The sequence below is a fragment of the Anabrus simplex genome, chromosome 1, assembly GCF_040414725.1.
Source record: "Anabrus simplex isolate iqAnaSimp1 chromosome 1, ASM4041472v1, whole genome shotgun sequence".
Taxonomy (NCBI): domain Eukaryota; kingdom Metazoa; phylum Arthropoda; class Insecta; order Orthoptera; family Tettigoniidae; genus Anabrus; species Anabrus simplex.
The window spans coordinates 520,529,137-520,548,749 of record NC_090265.1 but is presented as its reverse complement, the minus strand read 5'-3'; the positions used below and the strand labels follow the sequence as shown (position 1 = coordinate 520,548,749).

Below are 19,613 nucleotides of genomic sequence, written 5' to 3'. Positions count from 1 at the left end.
TAAAAGCCATACGACATGTCATTTCATTTACAATTATAAAATTCAAATATCCACTTCGAAACATGAGCCTTTTATCAAAATATATTCTTCGGTAATAATCCGTCTTAATTTAGAAACTCATTAAACCATCTAACAGATATTAAAACACAACCTGTTAGATTCATGAGGTTAGTTATCTAAACTTATTATAAATTATTTACTTTTCCGTGATACTGATAATGAGCAGCCTATTTTGGGACTGATCTGTTCAAAATTTAATCTAGGATTCACGATAATATATGTTATTCTAGATTTTGAACATACAAACTGTTGACTACACAGTTCCAATGAATACACATTAAAATTACTGCTTGATATCAACGAAAAAGTAAATAGGAGGTGATTTGAGATTGGAAACAAATACGTGCTCCTTTGGACATTCTTATTAAAGAAATATTTTATTGAGAATGACAAACCTGAGGCATGACACAAACTAGAGTCCATCAAGTATCTTCCACATTTGACATCAACCAACACTTTGTTGATAATGAAGGTATGCATACAACTAGTTACATACACCAAAAATATGTTACCACATGAAATACATTTTAAAACTATAAATGTTACAATATTTTATGCTACTCATTCTTTCCAGGTTCTCTTTCTTTTATCTGCTGTGCTGAATTTTCTGAGCTGTATTTTAGGAACATGTTAAGGAATACAGTAAGTAACAATCTCAGTGACAATCCCACTGAGCGATTCTTTTAATTTCAGTTTCGTCTAGTAATGGCTAAGCTCAATTGAACGGAGGATTTCAATCTTTTATTCAAATAATCCTCTTACATTTTTTGCCATTATTTCTGTCGGTTATTTTATTTTTCCAACACTTTTGTAGAAAAATATATCCCTAGTGTGAAAGTCTTTCAACATTTAACTTAATTATTCCCTTTGGTATTTTTGCAATAGCTTCTTGAAGTAATGTAATTTTTATTTGGATGTAGGTGTCAATGTAAAACAATTTGGTATCATCCAAAATAAACCCTTGATACTTTCAATCGTGAATTAATGAGTTATTTACTACTTGTGTTGCTGCAAGAAAAAAGTAGTATCAGACCGCACTCTACTATAGTACTCCGCACGTGGACATACAGTAAATACATTTCATCATTTGTGACGAATTGTTAATGTCTTACGTGTAAGCATGCATCCACCCTACTTCATCCCTGAAATTTCAAAACCACAAAATATCACTGACAACATATATACTGAAAAGACTCCGAAACCCGTTAGAACATCCCAGAGATTATTATGCCTCGGAAAATCACCACCACTACAAATTTTCTCTGAAAATCGGTCTTACAGGTTTGTTCGTTTTTGTTCTAAATATCATACATATTTATATTAAGTTATAATACATTTTATTGGCAGCTGTAATTAGACTCTCTCCAACCAGTTTGAATCTTGTGAATAAATAGCACAAAATCACTTCCAAGGCACTGGGTGACCGAACCTTTGTCACTACGCTGTCGTAATTCTTCAACATGAAGTGAACAATGTCAAACTACTCGCAAGTTCTTCTATAAAAATAAAATATATACAATATTCAAATGCAATAAATATTATAAATATATTCTCAATTTTATAAGCAACAAATGCGATATATTCTTGTCTCGTCTTCTCTATTAGCCCGTTCTTGCACATGAACGAGATACTGTACGGGTCGGCATCGAGTTTAACTGGTAAATAATTCACCACTCAATGCCGCCACTGTTAGCATCACTTGTAAAGGGTGTCCTTTCTCGCCAAGGAACTGTTCGCATTCACTTCAACCTGCAGCCTGCTTCTGGTCCGGCACCAATATGGTACAGTAGGGTGGAGGTGGAATGTCGTGCGCCACAACAGCTTCGTAACTCGGCGGTAGTTCTCCTCCGGACACCAGATGTAGCTGGCTACTCACAGACGTCAATGAACTCTGTAAAATATGAAAATTAGATTTTAGAGTTGGTATCTCACTGCCCTCTCAGAAAGACAAAATTATCCAAACTAGATACCATTAATTACGCTAGAATAATTAAAATATCTTCTCTTGAAAGATTATCATATCAATGAATTAATGTAAATATGTATTACATGAATTATTCGTTATTAAAAGGAGCCTAAGTCGCAAGAACTTTCTTACGTACACCCAAATGTATCATACATTTGAGGATCGATGGAAAATGAATTAAATCCAGTCTTCATAATATATTTTCCTTTTATTTAAACTGAAAAGATGTATAAAAACTATAAAAATATTACTTGGACTGCTTTTAACAATGAACAGTTTTTACACAGGAAGGATTAACAGTAGATATGGACTCCAGTTTTGAAGTTATTTAGATAGAGATAGGATATTTAAAACTCATTAACTTTGTGGTTATCAGGAGGTACAATCCTCCATAGCCATACTCTCCATGGGGATTGAATGGCGTCTGCTGTGTGACGTACTTTGTGTTTATGTGATTGTGTATGTTGTGTAGAGTCGCAGAGAATTATGGAGACAGCACAAACACTCATCTCCGGAACCAAAGGAAATAACCATTTGTGGTTCAAATTCCACAGCCCGTTTGAGAATAAAACCGGGATTTTCTTGGGCATCAGTATGGTGACAGACCAGGAAGCTACCATTCAGGCATGGGGCCAAACATAATAAAATGAAAAGAATCAGTAAATCAGTAAGAATCACCTACTCAAAATGGTAAGAAATTTTTCCTGCCGTTTTTCATTTTTTAATAATTGAATACCGGCATATGTTTTAAAATTTGATCGACATATTTAACGTTCTAATTATGTGATTTTACACAGATTGTTGGTTTTTAAGCCCGAATATTTGGGCATTAATTATTATATAGTCCATGATATATATATATCATATATATTGTTCTATGTATTACATGAATTATTCGTTATTAAAAGGAGCCTAAGTCGCAAGAACTTTCTTACGTACACCCAAATGTATCATACATTTGAGGATATATATATATACGCATTGTTTGCTCTACAACCAAATTACCTGTAGTATTTGTTTGAGTGCTGATGTCTTTGAAAATGGGAGTCACAAATGTTACATTCACTTCTTCGGGTATAATTAATTATTTCTTCCCGTACTTCAAAGAATGTGATTTCTGCAGATTCCGATATTGTAGGCTTATCGTGGTAATCCGGCAATTTTCTGGTGTATGGCCTCTTCCTCATTTCATGGTCCACGGAAAAAGCGATGGAACAGCGCCCGGTTTTAATCTTGCTCTCTCACCTTTAAATACAAACGCACAAATTCGGTGGTTGTTATTGAAATGCCTACTCAGTTTACAGGTAGAACATAGGAATTATCTCCCTTCGTAAGTCGCACTTACCTAACAAAGTTTTCGTGAAGTCACCGGGTTGAAAATAATGGGAACACACTCTAATATTTTCGGTCAGATTCTTCTCACCGAAATGTTTCCTTCTAATAACCATTTTTCTATTTTGTGGAAACTGGTGAAACGGAAATGGGCTTCCCTGATTTTTGCAAAGAGGAACACTGCAATAGCTCGGCATAGTCACGAAATAGACAATTTAAACAACTTAAATTCGTGGATATTTAGCGGCATGAGTACACAGGAGACAAATGAAGAGCGCATTGCGCTTACCCAGTACAACAGCAGTGCGCTCTCTGTTCTAGTTCTATACATCCCTATTAAACAGAAGTACGGCATGATCATGCAATTAAAAGTTATTTAGTATTTTAATACACACTAAGGAACTAACAGACACTGAAGAGGCTGCCAGACTGACGAATGCGTGCGGCATACCGGTGAATTATAACTCAGTGTTCACGACCTTGGCAAAAACATTATACCCCTACTACCCTACCCACAGCACATGCAATGTCTCCACTACTTGCCGTAGCGCTATACAAATCGGTCAGCCACGACGAACGGCATTTGGTGCTTATTTCCGCCAACAATTTTAATAATTAAGGAAAATAAAGGAAAGAATTAGCAGATAAGACACAAAGGCTTGTACAGATAACGTTTCTTTTACAAATAATTCGCTGTGAGCTTGCATCCGGGAGATCGTGGGTTCGAATCCCACTGTGGGCAGCCCTGAAGATGGTTTTCCGTGGTTTCCCATTTTCACACCACGCAAATGCTGTTGCTGTACCTTAATTAAGGCCACAGCCGCTTCCTTCCAACTCCTAGGCCTTTCCTATCCCATCGTCGCCATAAGACCTATCTGTGTCGGTGCGACGTAAAGCAATTAGCAAAACAAATGATAATAATTCCTAGTTCCAGGTGGCTCAAGTGAATATGTAATGTTTACTCCACAAAGTGGCGAGGGGCGGGGGAGACTTTCCCTTCACGCCCCACCCCCTAATCGCCGCTACTGATTGTTAACACGCCAAAGATGCTGAAAAGGAAATTTAATCACTTGTTTATACATGTGTAGACATCCACTCGATAAAAGAGTTGCTTGTATGAAACAAAAACGATACTGTTCGGTGAAATACTTGTGTAGAAGGCATACGTCTGTTTGGAGCTTCGGTTGCATTCCGACTGGGTTGTCCAGATTAAAATAATGTCTATGTATTCGTCGCTGCTGAACACACTAGCCATTGGCGATAAGCAGACAGTAAATATAGTGCGGCTGTACCATACACCAGCCTAGAACTATGCAGTCGAAAACGATGTTTACTAATGCAAGGGGTGCATTCGACCGCCAGCGCTGAGTAACATGCTGCGAGTGTGACTCTGTTTCTTATCTCTTCATATGCTGACGTAACCTGCCCGCTGGCAGTAGTTCCCGTATTAAAATCACTCGGTAGACACCCCACACATCACTTATGCATGCGGGACATTTATAAGTAGAAAGTACGGCGTCCGTGAGCCACCTGGTATATATCATTTATATAAAAGTCTAATACTGCATGTCGCATAGTTAAATTAACACAGTTTTCCACAACAACTAATATTTAGGTGAAGTTTCCCCAGATCCTTCTTAAAATCTCTTTCACTACACATGAAGGATTTCTCGTATGTTTATCTTAAAAGGATTCGTTGTTCCATTGTATCGGAACTGTCAATTTATGCTCCAAAAAGCAAACTTTTATGAATCATATACTAGTGATATTTTTCTGTAGCACATACTATAAATAAAGTAGAAATGTTGAAAGTACTTCATTTCAAATTTACGAGACTACATACTACAATGCCTCCATAGATGGGACGGAAGCGTGCTGGCCTGTCACTGCTGCGTTCCACGGTTCAATTCCCGGTCACTGCATGTGAGATTTGTTCCGGACAAAGCGGAGGCGGAACAGGCTTTTCTCCGGGTACTCCTGTTTTCCCTGTCATCATTCATTCCAGCAACACTTTCAATATTATTTCATTTCATCTCTCAGTCATTAACCATTGCTCCATGGGAGTGCGACAGGCTTCGGCAGCCGGCACCGTTCCTATCCTCGCCACTAGATGGGGGCTTCATTCATTCCATTCCTGACCCGGTCGAATGACTCGAAACAGGCTGTGGATTTTCATTTTTTTTAATTTCACATATTACAATAGCATAGTAAAAGTCAATGATATTGGTCCAACAGTGTTTTAAAAATTGACATGGAAATGGAAGAACAACTACTGTATATCACAGTCTCTGGGCCATTAGAAGAATGAGGGGAAAACAAACTTTAATTACCAAAAATATGGCTTCTGATTGAGACAGCTAAATAAAGTTCTGGAAACTCAATCGTCAAATTTTTGGTCATCCTAGCACGGGAGGGCATATATAGCAAGTGGAGATACAATGCTCCCCTAGTACGTAGGCACCGCATTGTGCCAATATTATTTATTTAAACCTTACTGTTAACTACATTCATAAATACGATGCAAATGAGTACTAACAACCTTGTAAGTGTATGCGATAAGCACAGAAACTAAGAAGGATCGAAGGAGTACTATTTTTCTTTCAGGAAGAATTGCATAGCTACAGATTAGTAACATATCTTTACTAGTAGGTGGGTGGAGTAAACGAAATAGGATATAAAGAAATACATTCCCAAATAGATCAATAAACTTATCTTCGCAAAAATACCCTCGAGAAATGTAGACGAATATTGTAGTTTCTTTTGCTAGTTGCTTTACGTCGCACCGACACAGATAGGTCTTAAGCGACGATGGAACAAGAAAGGCCTACAAATGGAAAGGAAGCGGTCGTGACCTTAATTGAGGTACAGCACCAGCATTTGCCTGGTGTGAAAATGGGAAACCACGGAAAACCATCTTTAGGGCTGCCGACAGTGGGGCTCGAACCCACTATCTTCCGGATGCGAGCTCACAGCTGTGCGCTTCTAACCGCACGGCCAACCCACCCGGTAATAGTTTATATTTTGTAAGGTGTATATTGCAAATAACAGGTTTATATTGCCTTACAGTTACTGATTGAGCTACCTCACATTGTAGTGCCCTGAACTGGACATAAGCTGTTTCAGGATTATACCTCACAACCTTGAGCAAGGGAAATGAGAGCCTAATCAACTGCGCTACCCAGTCGACCGTTCCGGATAAAAATGGCAATTGCTTCGAAGCGTACAATCCCTAAGCTAGATCCCCTCTGTTAGACGCAGCCCGCCGTACAAGGTTGTTCGAAGTGTAGCGCGTTGTGCAGGCAACGATATCACGCCAGTACAGAATGTCACTTCCACTAATTTGATGGTCGAAGCAAAAATAAATAAATACTTCTTGGGCTACTGAGCGTTAAATATGGGAACAGAAGTTTTCCTAAATGAAATTATTACCTGGATGTAGTTATATAGATTTCAATGTCAATCAATACTATTTCTTGTCAAGTGAAATCAAGAAGCTCGATAATAATTTGGCCCATTAAAGGAAAAAAGTGTCTTATGTTGTCTAAGGAGGAATGTAAAGGTACAGATTTGCTTTCTTTTATTTTTAGATGTACCGTAGAGACAAAGATAATGTGAGTAATGTCGCAATGCAACTGTATCTTCGAGGGGATTCTTTTAATACTTTTCTTTTGTGCAGCTAGTGGACGTCCAGCGTGGATCACAAACCCCTTTTTCATCTACAGGAAATGTGGACATGGACCATTTCAGTGAGAAGATTAAGGTGAAACTTGATTATTCGCACATCAGCTATAAACCATATTATTGATAAGAGGTGAATCATAAATCTTACGAGTCTTATCTCATATTACTTGTAGGAGTGTGTTGTGTTCATTGCCAAGTCCGAGTCCCACCAAATCCCACTAACAAGGAGACATTCCCTACTCGTCATCACCGATTTCGCTCAAACTTATAGAACATGCAGAGCTTGGCTAGAAATTAAAGTACCCAAAGTGGGAACTCCCGATGGCCAAGCGTATAGAAAATTAAAAAAAATTTAAAAAATATTGACGCGGCTCACCCACCGTATAAGCCACTTACGTTAGTGCGCACGCCGGGCAGTAGTTGGCGTAGCGGTAAGAGCTCGGACTGGTAATTCGATGGTCGTGAGTTCGACTACCCGTGTGGAGACTGGTTTTGTTCTGTCAAATTTTATATTATTCATTTTCCAATTACGCAAAGAGGTGAATAATTCATTTTATTTATTTATACGCAAAAAGCATAGAAAAGGTAAAACAATTGGGATTTCATTGTCATTGTCTACCTGCGCCAAGAATCTATTGTTTGTGTACAGCCGCCAGGAGCAAATTTCACTTGTCATGTGAAAACGAATCTTACAGAGAAACGACTATTCACGTTTATGGCACATTCCGCAAGGAGGGGAGATAGCCAATAAAGGAGAAAAAAGGAGAATTTCTGTTTGAACATACCGGGAAAGTTCGCAACTCCAAATTTTCTACAATTGTGCGCTCATTAAAAAAATGACGTCCTATATGCCTTTTGCATAAGTAAAATTAAAATAAATGAATAATATAAAAATTGAGAAAAATATTCTCCACATGGCAAGTCGATCCCACGACCATCGAATTACTAGTCCAAGCTCTTACCGCTACGCCAACTACTACTCGGCGTGCGCACTAACGTAAATAGCTTATGCGGTGCGTGAGCCGCGTCAACATTTTTATTTTTATTTTCTATACGCTTGGCCATCTGGAGTTCCCACTTTGGGTACTTTAATTTCTAGCCAAGCTCTGCATGTTCTATAAGTTTGAGCGAAATCGGTGGTGACGAGTAGGGAATGTCCCCTTGTAAGTATAGACTATATTTACTTTTAGAGGAAATCATAAATCATGCAACATTTTCCATACCACCATCGTCAATAGCCTCTGCCATTGATTAAACTTTATAAACTATGGTGTCACTCCCAAAATTCAAACCTGATAGATGTGATTAGCTACCACAACACATTAAAAGCGACAGGGCGTCGTAGCCCCCTCAGTTGCTGGGGGCTCTTTCCTATGCACCCCTCACTATTTCGACCTATGGAGTCATTACGAACCAGGTCTTTCCAGACCCACTGAGAGTAAGACACACCTCGTCAACAGTTAGTATAATGACTGATCGCCAAGGAACTATTAACCTAGCTACCTAACAAGGGGAGGACACAACTATAGGACCTCTCATTTCTCAAACTATGGGAGGTTGATCTACGTAAGAAATAAACAGCGACGAATCCGAGAGGTTGAGCCGCTGGTTATTATTTAACGAGAAAATGATCCTTAAACAGTCTGCATGCCTGCTGGAAAATTGCTTATGAGGGGCGCTGATCACGAGACCAGTGGTGCTACAGACACATTCCAACTACCAACAGGTATGCAGACTGTTAAAGGGCCATTTTCTCGTTTAAGGACCAATGACACAAACCCTTTGACATGTATCTATTTTTGACATAGATCAACTTTCCCAAAGTGTGAACGAAATCGTTAACCCCACAATTGTGGTCTTCCCTTGTAAGCCACTAGCAACAAATGAACATCGAGCAGCGAGAATCTCACCTGTCGTGGCTGGTTTTTAAACTCTCGACTTGTAGCAAAATATTTTAAGGAGAATATGTTACCTGAGGCTGAGTGGTTGCTATTGCTGTTTGATGTTGCCGGTTCTGTGCCGACCAGATGCAGAGACCTAGACGATGCGTCGCGTAGCAACAGACCACCAGACTAATGAAGAGAAGCGCTAGGCCTAGACCCAAGACGTTCCACCTTCGATCCATGTCCGCTGTCCATTCTCCTCTCATGTTGCTTTCCAGCATCAAGCCGAACACCACCAACAGAGGTACAGCTACCATCGCCAAAACGAGGTCCACCACGGGCTGGCGACTGAGGGGACGCGGCGAAACCTGGTGACAAGTAAAGTTTATGTTAAAGGGGCAAAATTATACCATGCACATGCACCCAAGGTATAGAGGAAGCTTTTTCTACGGGAAGGTGACCCGTATTAAAGGAAATAACATAGCGAGGCTTCAAGATAAGGCAGGGATAAAATGGCTTCATCTATACTAATATTATAAAGAGGAAAAAATTGTTTGTTTGTAACGAATAGGCTCAAAAACTACTGAACCAATTTTAAAAATTACTTCACCTATAGAAAGCTACATTACCATTGAGTAACATGGGCTATATTTTATTTTCAAAACAATTCTAAGTTGGGGGCACGGGGGGGGATATAAAAATAATAGGCTAATATAAGCAAAATATCGAAATTGTCGTATAAGGACGAGACAAAGCTCAATTTAATCCTCTTGACGCAAAGAACAAAACTCGGTAAGCCCTACGGGCCCGAAAACCATGTTTTAAGGCCCTAAAACCAACCGTTACGGAGATATTGGCACCACACTACCACTGCTCTAGGAATCGGATAAAGTAATGAACTGCCGTAACCATGGCAACGTCAGCTCCAGGACTCTACAGCAGCGAAATTATCTACAATAAATCACAAAAACGTAACATGTTACAGACATGAAAATTGATATTTGGAATCCCCTTTAAAAATAAAAGAACACAAATATTCGTTTTCAGAAAATCCACTTAAGGGTGGGGTGGGGGGTGAAAGGAACTGAGGAAGGAGTTGAATGATTTATATGAGGATACATATCTCTCACAAAATTAAGATGTTACAGACTTTAAAATTGGTACTTGGAATCTCCTTTAAAAATGAACACACTCTTTTTGAAAATCCACTTAAGGGGGTGAAAAGAAAAAAAAGCGGGTGAATTTTTGAAATGAGTATCTTCTTCTATCGCTTTACCCACATCTGTGGGGTTGCGGATGTGAACTGTGTCGAACATGTGGACTTTACCCTGTTTTATGGCTGGATGCCCTTCCTGACGCAACCGTACGAGTAGGGATGTAATCTATACTTCTATACTAATATTATAAAGAGGAAAATTTTGTATATTTGTTTGTAACGGATAGACTCAAAAACTACGGAACCGATTTTAAAATTACTTCACCTATAGAAAGCTACATTGCCAGTGAGTAACATGGGCTGTATTTTATTTTCAAAACAATTCCAGGAGGGTGACGGGGGAGATATAAAAATATTAAAATAATAGGCTAATATAGGCGAAATCGAATTTGTCGTACAAGGACGAGACAAAGCTCATGTTAAGCCACTTGACGCAAAGATAAAAACTCGGTAAACCCTTCGGGCCCGAAAACCATGTTTTAAGGCCCTAAAACTACCGTTATGGAGATATTGCAACCACACTACCCTTGCTCTAGGAATTGGATAAAGAAACGAAACGCCGTAACCATGACAACGTTAGCTCCAGGATTCGACAGCAGCTAGATTATGCATGTAGGTTTGGGCATAGGTGCCAACCAAAATTAATACACATATGACTTACTATATGGAAAAAATAAACTGTTGTGTAAGAAACCCATAGCACTCCTTTGGGTGGGGATGGAAAGGGAGTGAAGTATAAAAATAATAGCCCCGGAGATCTCCGTAGTACAGCGACCAGAGGTTGCCGACGGGCCTCCGTATTTACGTACTGGCTTAGGTTTCAGCATTTTTCGGAGTCTGTTGCCTATAGTTTAAAGTATTTTCTATCAAATCATGGAGTAGTAGGATCACTGATGTTATTAGTGCCGATATTTTGGTCCACTTTTACGATCATTGTAACCATGAAAACAACCTATATACTGTACACAATAATTGTCAAGATGGTGCGCCCATGACTTGAAAAAAAATTCTCAACATTTATACTGATTCATTATACGATGTGCGACATGAGTGACAAGCCCTGAGAATTATAGTTCTCGATAATTATAGTAGTATCTTTTATGCATCGCGTATTTCCTTTATTATTTGTAATAGTTATGAAATGTCGGATCAAACAAATACATTCAATAATATTTATATTTGTGGTACTATCTGGCGAAAGCATACTTACACTAAACGTGCAGCTTTGTGAAGGGAGCAGGTATATCTAGGTGGGAATGAAGGAAAAACATGGAAGCAAAAGATCTTAGAAGTCGACGCTAATTACGAACTAATATTTAGAGGTCCTCAGGAAAACAAGAAGATACATTATAATTCCAAACATGGCAATTTCTACGTACTTAATTAAATACACCAGTGATATAAATATCTAATGATGTCGCTCACACCGATAGTAGGAGTAGCTAAACCGAGCTCGATAGCTGCAGTCGCTTAAGTGCGGCCAGTATCCAGTATTCCGGAGATAGTAGGTTCGAATCCCACTGTCGGCACCCCTGAAAATGGTTTTCCGTGGTTTCCCCATTTTCACACCAGGAAAATGCCGGGGCTGTACCTTAATTAAGGCCACGGCCGCTTCCTTCCCACTCCTTCCCTTTCCTGTCCCATCGTCGCCGTAAGACCTATCTGTGTCGGTGCGACGTAAAGCAACTAGCAAAAAAAAAAAAGAAAAAAAAAAGGAGTAACTAAAGCCACTTTCTGATAACCCGTACGAAGAACGGGTACTTCTGCTAGTAGAGTAATAAAATTGGAATGGAGTGTTGGTAAGTTACTTTCAGATTGGACAAAGCAATAATTGCACCTATCTATAAGCAAGGGAACAGGAAGGATTGCAACAACTATCGAGGTATCTCATTGATTAGTATACCAGGCAAAGTATTCACTGGCATCTTGGAAGGGAGGGTGCGATCAGTGGTTGAGAGGAAAATGGATCAAAACCAGTGTGGTTTCAGACCACAGAGGAGCTGTCAGGATCAGATTTTCAGAATGCGCCAGGTAACCGAAAAATGCTACGAGAGGAATAGACAGTTATGTTTAGGTTTCGTAGATCTAGAGAAAGCATTTGACAGGGTACCGAGGAAAAAGATGTTCGCCATACTAGGGGACTATGGGATTAAGGGTAGATTATTATAATCAATCAAAGGCATTTATGTTGACAATTGGGGTACAGTGAGAATTGATGGTAGAATGAGTTCTTGGTTCAGGGTACTTACAGGGGTTAGACAAGGCTGTAATCTTTCACCTTTGCTGTTCGCAGTTTACATGGATCATCTGCTGAAAGGTATAAAATGGCAGGGAGGGATACAGTTAGGTGGAAATGTGGTAACAGTCTGGCGTATGCTGACGACTTGGTCTTAATGGCAGATTGTGCCGAAAGTCTGCAGTCTAATATCTTGGAACTTGAAAATAGGTGCGATGAGTATGGTATGAAAATTTTACTTTTGAAGACTAAATTGATCTCAGTAGGTAAGAAATCCAAGAAAATTGAATGTCAGATTGGTGATACAAAGCTGGAACAGGTAGATAATTTCAAATATTTAGGATGTGTGTTCTCCCAGGATAGTAATATAGTAAGCGAGATTGAATCAAGGTGCAGTAAAGCTAATGCAGTGAGCTCGCAGTTGCTATCAACAGTATTCTGTAAAAAGGAAGTGAGCTCCCAGACGAAACTATCTTTACATCGGTCTGTTTTCAGACCAACTTTGCTTTACGGGAGCGAAAGCTGGGTGGACTCAGGATATCTTATTCATAAGTTAGAAGTAACAGACATGAAAGTAGCGAGAATGATTGCTGGTACAACAGGTGGGTACAATGGCAGGAGGGTACTCGCAATGAGGAGATAAAGGCTAATTTAGGAATGAACTCGATGTATGAAGCTGCACGCATAAATCGGCTTCGGTGGTGGGGTCATGTGAGGTGAATGGAGGAGGATAGGCTACTTAGGAGAATAATGGACTCTGTTATGGGGGTTAAGAGGTGTAGAGGGAGACCGAGATGTCGATGGTTAGACTCAGTTTCTAACGATTTAAGAAATATAGAACTGAATGAGGCCACAGCACTAGTTGCAAAATAGAGGATTGTAGCGACGTTTAGTAAATTCACAGGAGCTTGCAGACTGAACGCTGAAAGGCATAACGGCCTATAATGATATATGTTCAAGATAAGCTGACTGGTGGAGTAATGTAGTACATGATGATGTTTGGTTTCAAGTCACTTCTCTAAATACCTTTACGGTTTTATGGAACGTATAATGTGGTTCATTACAAAGACAGAAAAGGGCGGATATGTTTAAAATCCACATTATCGTAACGTCGTTCAAGATGAATGGGCATTTTTAAAAAGGAAATCCATTAATATCTTGCGACATATTTCCTCATTGTTGGAAGAATTTCATTTTTAAATGTTCGTTTCCAGAATTAAACAGACGGCCATGACTGCTGCATGAGCAAAAGAGCCGCGGATGTTTTATTGCAAAACGTAATTCAGGATTACCTGGGTTAAGGTAGAGAAATTTGCAGCTTCTGTCCTACGACCGGTTCGTTACATATTGAGTACACATTGCCAGTAATTTCCCTGCAGTTTTAAGGGTACAATAATAGCACTATCAAGATTTTAAGAAAGCATTAAGGGTCTTTCCCCTTCCCAAAAGTAAGCAGTTGGTACGAACGCAAATGATTTTAACAAGTCTTATTACAGCTGTTCAAAATATTGATATCGATATTTTTCCAAGCTTTTGCTATTTATTACAATCGCACATTAATGTTGGTGTATCAAATGAGGTTAATAGGCAAACATTACAACTACTGCGATTGTTATTATTATTATTATTATTATTATTATTGGTAATAGACGCAACAGAATCCGGGATTCGGAATGTTGTTCCGGTGGAGTTCTTTAATGTGCTGAAAGCCAATGTCACAGAGGTGTCTCATTTCAACATAGTAAACTGCCACCGATCTCAACCGGGTTCGAACCAGCTATCTTAAGAACTGAAGACCAACGGCTAAGCGACTGCGCTTTTGAATTCCACTTCCTTTATAGTAGTCTATATCCAGCAGAAGAACTGTTCAGAATTGTTTCAATTTCTCTTATATAAACAGTAGTGTTAATTGGTTCGATTATATCCCAGCACAATGGTTTGGAACTAACGAGGGTGAAAGGTCTGTGTTAGTAGGCTACAAAGTTACGTAAAACAAACTCTTTCCATGGATAAATTCTGGTACTCTGTGGATTCTAAATATAAATAGCTGAAGGAATAATAATAATAATAATAAGAAGAAGAAGAATTATGTGGTCTTAGCAACCGAGCTGCAGATAAGTCAAACCTGAAGATGGTTTTTCCTGGTTTATCATTTTTACACCAGGCAAATGTCGAGGCTGTACCTTAATTAATGCCACGGTTGCTTCCTTTCCACACCTGGCCCTTTCCTATCCCATCGTCGCCGTAAGACCTATTTGTGTCTGTGCGCAGCAATAAATAAATAAATAAATACTATCTCGAGGGATAATGGAACTGTGTCCTGAAAGGAGGTTCTATACTGTTACTATTTTTACTAGCCTTTCATCTTTGAGCACTCGTCAACTGTACCCGAATGCGCTGAATCCGCAACATCTGTTTTGAAACATTTGACTACTGACCCACTGTACATCAGCTGTACAGACATATTGTCGTTTGTATGTCGATGATATTGTTGTACTCAAAGTGTCACTATGTTCCGTTTTCTTCTCAAAGTTCAATACTAAAGCTTTATATTACAGTGACACTGGATTAGCGCGATTCAAAATACATTTATACCAGGGATCGTACTGATGGCGGTCTCTTTCGGCAATCACAACAACTATGCGGAGCAACTCGGCTTTCTTCTTCCAACAGGTAGCGCTGTTCGTGGCCTGCAGGCCTGAGTGAAGTATACTTACTTCGTTTGTAGTCGGCGCGTAAGGTTTCCAAGTCGTTCCATTCATACGGACTTCGAACATAGTGGTCTATCGGTGTATTTGGTCCTATGATCTATATACTTATGCATAAATTATACAACCGATGAATAGCAATACGGTATATTGTCTAAGGCAGTATTACAATGTACCAAGTGTGATTGTTACAGAACCGGCCTGGTCACTGAGAAAGGCGCTGTTCCTAGCCTATAAAGGCTTTCCATGCAATTCTCTCTCTCTCTCTCTCTCTCTCTCTCTCTCTCATAACTTGGCAAGTTAACTTTGTAGGTGCCTAATGCTGCACTTGCGAAGCATTGCTTTGTATTAACATCCATATTCAATATGACAATAAAGCCAAAGGTTTACGTATTTCATACTTTACGTAACTGTGACATGAAATGAGCTGTGGGAGGGCAGGGATGGTTAACCTACATGGTCAGACTTTATTTTTATGTCCCCCCTTGGGCGACAGTAACTGCGCAGTAGTCCATGGTTTTCCATTTTCACACTGTACCTTCTTTAACACTTTGCAATTGTGGGTTCCACCAAGAATGTTTCGACAAATGTATAATTTCTGGAGGCTGACGAGGTTTGGCAGGGAAAGATAACTACCCCCCCCCCCCCACCAACTGAACCGACATAAATGAACAGAAACATTTTGAAATGTCAAACAGCTTTCAAAGCTGCAATACCCCTACACTGAATGAATCTTCTCGTGTGGTCTGCAAGCTGTTGAGTATCAAAAGTAATACGAAATAGAAATCTTTGCTGACCTAACGGGGACTATATGGTTTTGCCACATAAAAATGTCGAGAAGACAGTTTGTAATGGTCGATTTTCTACTGGGAAGCGTGTAGGAGGAAGGACTCAATTATTGTGTCACTCTATTAAGATATCGCCTTCACATCCACACATGTAAATACTTGGGACTTGAATATCAACGAGTAGGCATTATTGTTATTAATATTATTAATTAATTTGTTATTCTTTTTCTTTCTTTCTTTCTTTCTTTCTTTCTTTCTTTCTTTCATTCATTTTCCTCAATCTGTTTACCCTCCAGGGTTGGTTTTTCCCTAGGGCTTAGCGAGAGATCCCACCTCTACCGTTTCAACGGCAGTGTCCTGGAGCGTTAGACGGTCAGTCAAGGGATACAGCTGGGGAGGAGGACCAGTTCCTCGCCCAGGCTGCTTCGCCTGCTATCCTGAACAGAGACCTTGCGCGGGGATGGGAAAATTGGAAGGAATAGACAAGGAAGAGAGAAGGAAGTGGCTGTGGCCTTAAGTTAGGTACCATCCCGGCATTTGTCTGGAGGAAAAGTGGGAAACCACGGAAAACCACTTCGAGGTTGGCTGACGTGGGAATCGAACCCTCCTGAATTAATTAATTTGTTGTTAATTTGTTAATTAACTCAGTTGACCTCCCAAGGCTGAGTGCACCCCGTCCCAGTCCTCGTAACAGTTTTTAAATTATTATTATTATTATTATTATTATTATTATTATTATTATTATTATACAATAGCAAAAGCGATAGGAGGGCCTCACGGTCTTCTTCCATGGGGTGCCCACGAAGGCAGACGTGAGAATAGTTCCCGGTGCGTAACTTTTGGCTCTCCCTGTTTTTATGTTCGAAATACATTGAGTGAAGTAAACCTTTTTGAAATCACTATGGAACGTTTCATATTTTGAATATAATACAATGTTAAAATGTGTGACTTTATCTTCAATGCAAAATGTCAAATTCTGGAAGAGAAAAAAAAAAAGGCGACAGAAATCACCTCCATATTGCAAGAAATGCCTACAACACAAGTTAAAAACGTTTATAAAAATGGAATACACACACACACACCTGTTATTTTCGTACCTACTTTGTATTTGGCAAATTATTATTTATTGTCTGTCAGTATGTAAATATAATATACGAACGAACATTGTACCTTAAAGCATGTCAAACCCGATAATATGCAAATCGAGTTTTGGAAAGTATGCCTGCATTTCCACATTTTTATTTCAAACACTGCAATATATTATAGGGTCAACTGGGGTAAATCCGACCATGGAGTATTTCTGTCCGTCTCCCTTTTCACCTTTATAACTTATCAGGCTATTATGGGACTATTTTATGTGCTCTGTTTTGAAAAAAAAATATTGTTGGGATACATTGCAAGTGTGAAAATGCAGAAGGACGGAAATATACCATGGTCTGTGTTATCCCAACTGAACCGACATAAATGAGGAGAAACATTTTGAAATGCCATAAACAGCTTTCATAGATGCAATACTCCTACAGCGAATGAATCTTTTCGTGTGGTCTACAAGCGGTTGAGTACCAACCGTAATACAACATACGAAACTTTGCTGACTTAATGGGGGCCTTTATTGTTTTGCCACATAAAAATGTGGAAGGAACATTTTGTTATGATAGCTTTATCTACGGGAAGCGTGTAGAAGAAAGGACTTAAGTATCGAGTTACTTTATTAAAATACAACCTTCACATCCACACATGTAAAATATTGAGGACTTTAATATCAATGAGTAGGTATTATTATTATTATTATTATTATTATTATTATTATTATTATTATTATTATTATTATTATTATTATTATTATTATTATTATATTATTATTACCGCTTCTGTGGTGTAGTGGTTAGTGTGATTAGCTGCCACTCCCGGAGGCCCTGGTTCAATTCCTGGCTCTGCCATGAAATTTGAAAAGTGGTCCTAGGTATGAAACGGGGTCTTCTCAGTCTCGGGAGGTCAACTGAGTAAAGGGGGGTTTGATTCCCACCTCAGCCATCCTCGAAGTGGTTTTCCGTGCTTTCCCACTTCTCCTCCAGGCAAATACCGGGATGGTATCTAACTTAAGGCCACAGCCACTTCCTTCTCTCTTCCTTGTCTATCCCTTCCAATCTTAATCCTCCTACAAGGCCCCTATTCAGCACAGCAGGTGAGGCCGCCTGCGGGAGGTACTTATCCTCCTCTCCAATTGTATCCTCTCCGACTCAAAGTCTCACGCTTTAGGACACTGCGCTTGAGGCGGTAGAGGTCGGATCCCTCGCTGAGTCCAAGGGAGAAACCAACCCTGGACGGTAAAACGGATTAAGAAAGAAAGGAAGAGAGAAAGAAAGAAAGATTATTATTTGCCTGCTGCCATTTCTTGATGGATACAGTACTTTTGTATCCATCCCTTGGCAGAGACCAGAGTAAAGTGTAGCTTTCACCGAAGTCCCAGTCTCATCCATGGCTGTGACAATATGGAAGCTGCTGGGGTATGGATGGTGCTGAGTAATGACATTCAGGGCATGACTAGTGCATCTGAGCGTTATGAAAGGTGTTGCTCATAGGGTCAGTCGTGCTGCAATAGCACTTTCTGACCCAGTGAGGAAAGCAATGGCAAACTACCTCACTCCTCGTCCTGCCTAGTACGCCTCATTTTGGTGCTGCCATTGACTTTTGCGGTTTCCTTATAACCGCATAAACTTTGGTGGTGCTATTTGAGGATCCAACCAGCCTCTGGGCTGATGACCTAACAGACAGACATTATTGGACATTAGGAAAAGTGATAGGATGGCGTCGCGTTTTACTTCCACCGTGTACCCACGAACGTGTTTATTCGACCGTAGTAATTTTTTTTTTTTGAATTTGACAATTTACTGTAACGTGTGCTGATGTTTTGATTCTGGTATTTTTTGATGATATTAGTAAACAAACTCCATACAGACATCGTTTTGTGATACATATGTTGTAGGCTGAGAAGCCTGTATCTGGGGACTTGGCCCTACCTAGTGGGTTATGTAACAGTGACATCATACATGAGAATTAACACATATTAGCGCTGACTGGTCACACACACACGCATAGCCTATGTTTATATGCAAAGGGCCTCCTTTACTCCAGGAAAGTTAAGGTTCAAGGCCAAACTTCACAATTTCAATTGCTGCTTGGGAAGTGTTTCCTTACATGATCATTGGACTACGAGCTAAACCACTGGTCTGAAGACAGGAAGGAAAATAATAGGGGGAGTATCCAGGACAGATAAAAATAAAGTAACTCCAGGATAAATATTCTGACCTCGGGGCCTCAGGAGAGCATTGTTACTCTACACAAACGTTTACTACAGATACAGCAGAGACAAGTAAACAAACATGACTTTCAAACAATAACAACAACAACAACAGTAAGTGGAGGGATGTTAACTCTCAGCACTATTTTCAGCGTGAATGTCTGGTTAGAGAAAACATTTCCTCTTTTAATGTAATTCTTACCATCATAAGCCATGTAAACAAGAGTACAAAGAGCAAGGAATTCAATTTTACACTAGCTGTCCGCCCTGGCTTCGCATGGGAGCAATTTTGAATTTTTAGTAGTAGGCCGTGTAAGAATTCCTTGAAAACCACGTTAGTTGTTGTCCTCATGTACAGTGGGACGTTTCTCCGAGGCTCTTCTGGCTGCCTATGTGTTAGCTCACTCCTTGCATTTTAAAAATCATTCCTCCGCTTCTATTA

The 19,613-nt window shown here is 39.5% G+C and overlaps 1 protein-coding gene across 3 annotated transcripts in view; it reads right to left on the bottom strand.

Annotated features, from left to right (window-relative positions):
* Nucleotides 1–598: 598 nt before the first annotated feature.
* LOC136868879 (uncharacterized) overlaps nucleotides 599–19,613 on the bottom strand; it is a 140,511-nt gene continuing 121,496 nt past the window's right edge. For all 3 annotated transcript variants that reach the window (XM_067144810.2, XM_067144809.2, XM_067144808.2), the window contains exons 2-3: nucleotides 9,012–9,290; nucleotides 599–1,951 (exon numbers count right to left, since the gene is read on the bottom strand). In XM_067144810.2, coding sequence (XP_067000911.1) covers nucleotides 1,805–1,951; nucleotides 9,012–9,290 — 426 coding nt within the window. In that variant the 3' untranslated portion in view covers nucleotides 599–1,804. The remainder of the gene's footprint in view (nucleotides 1,952–9,011; nucleotides 9,291–19,613) is intronic.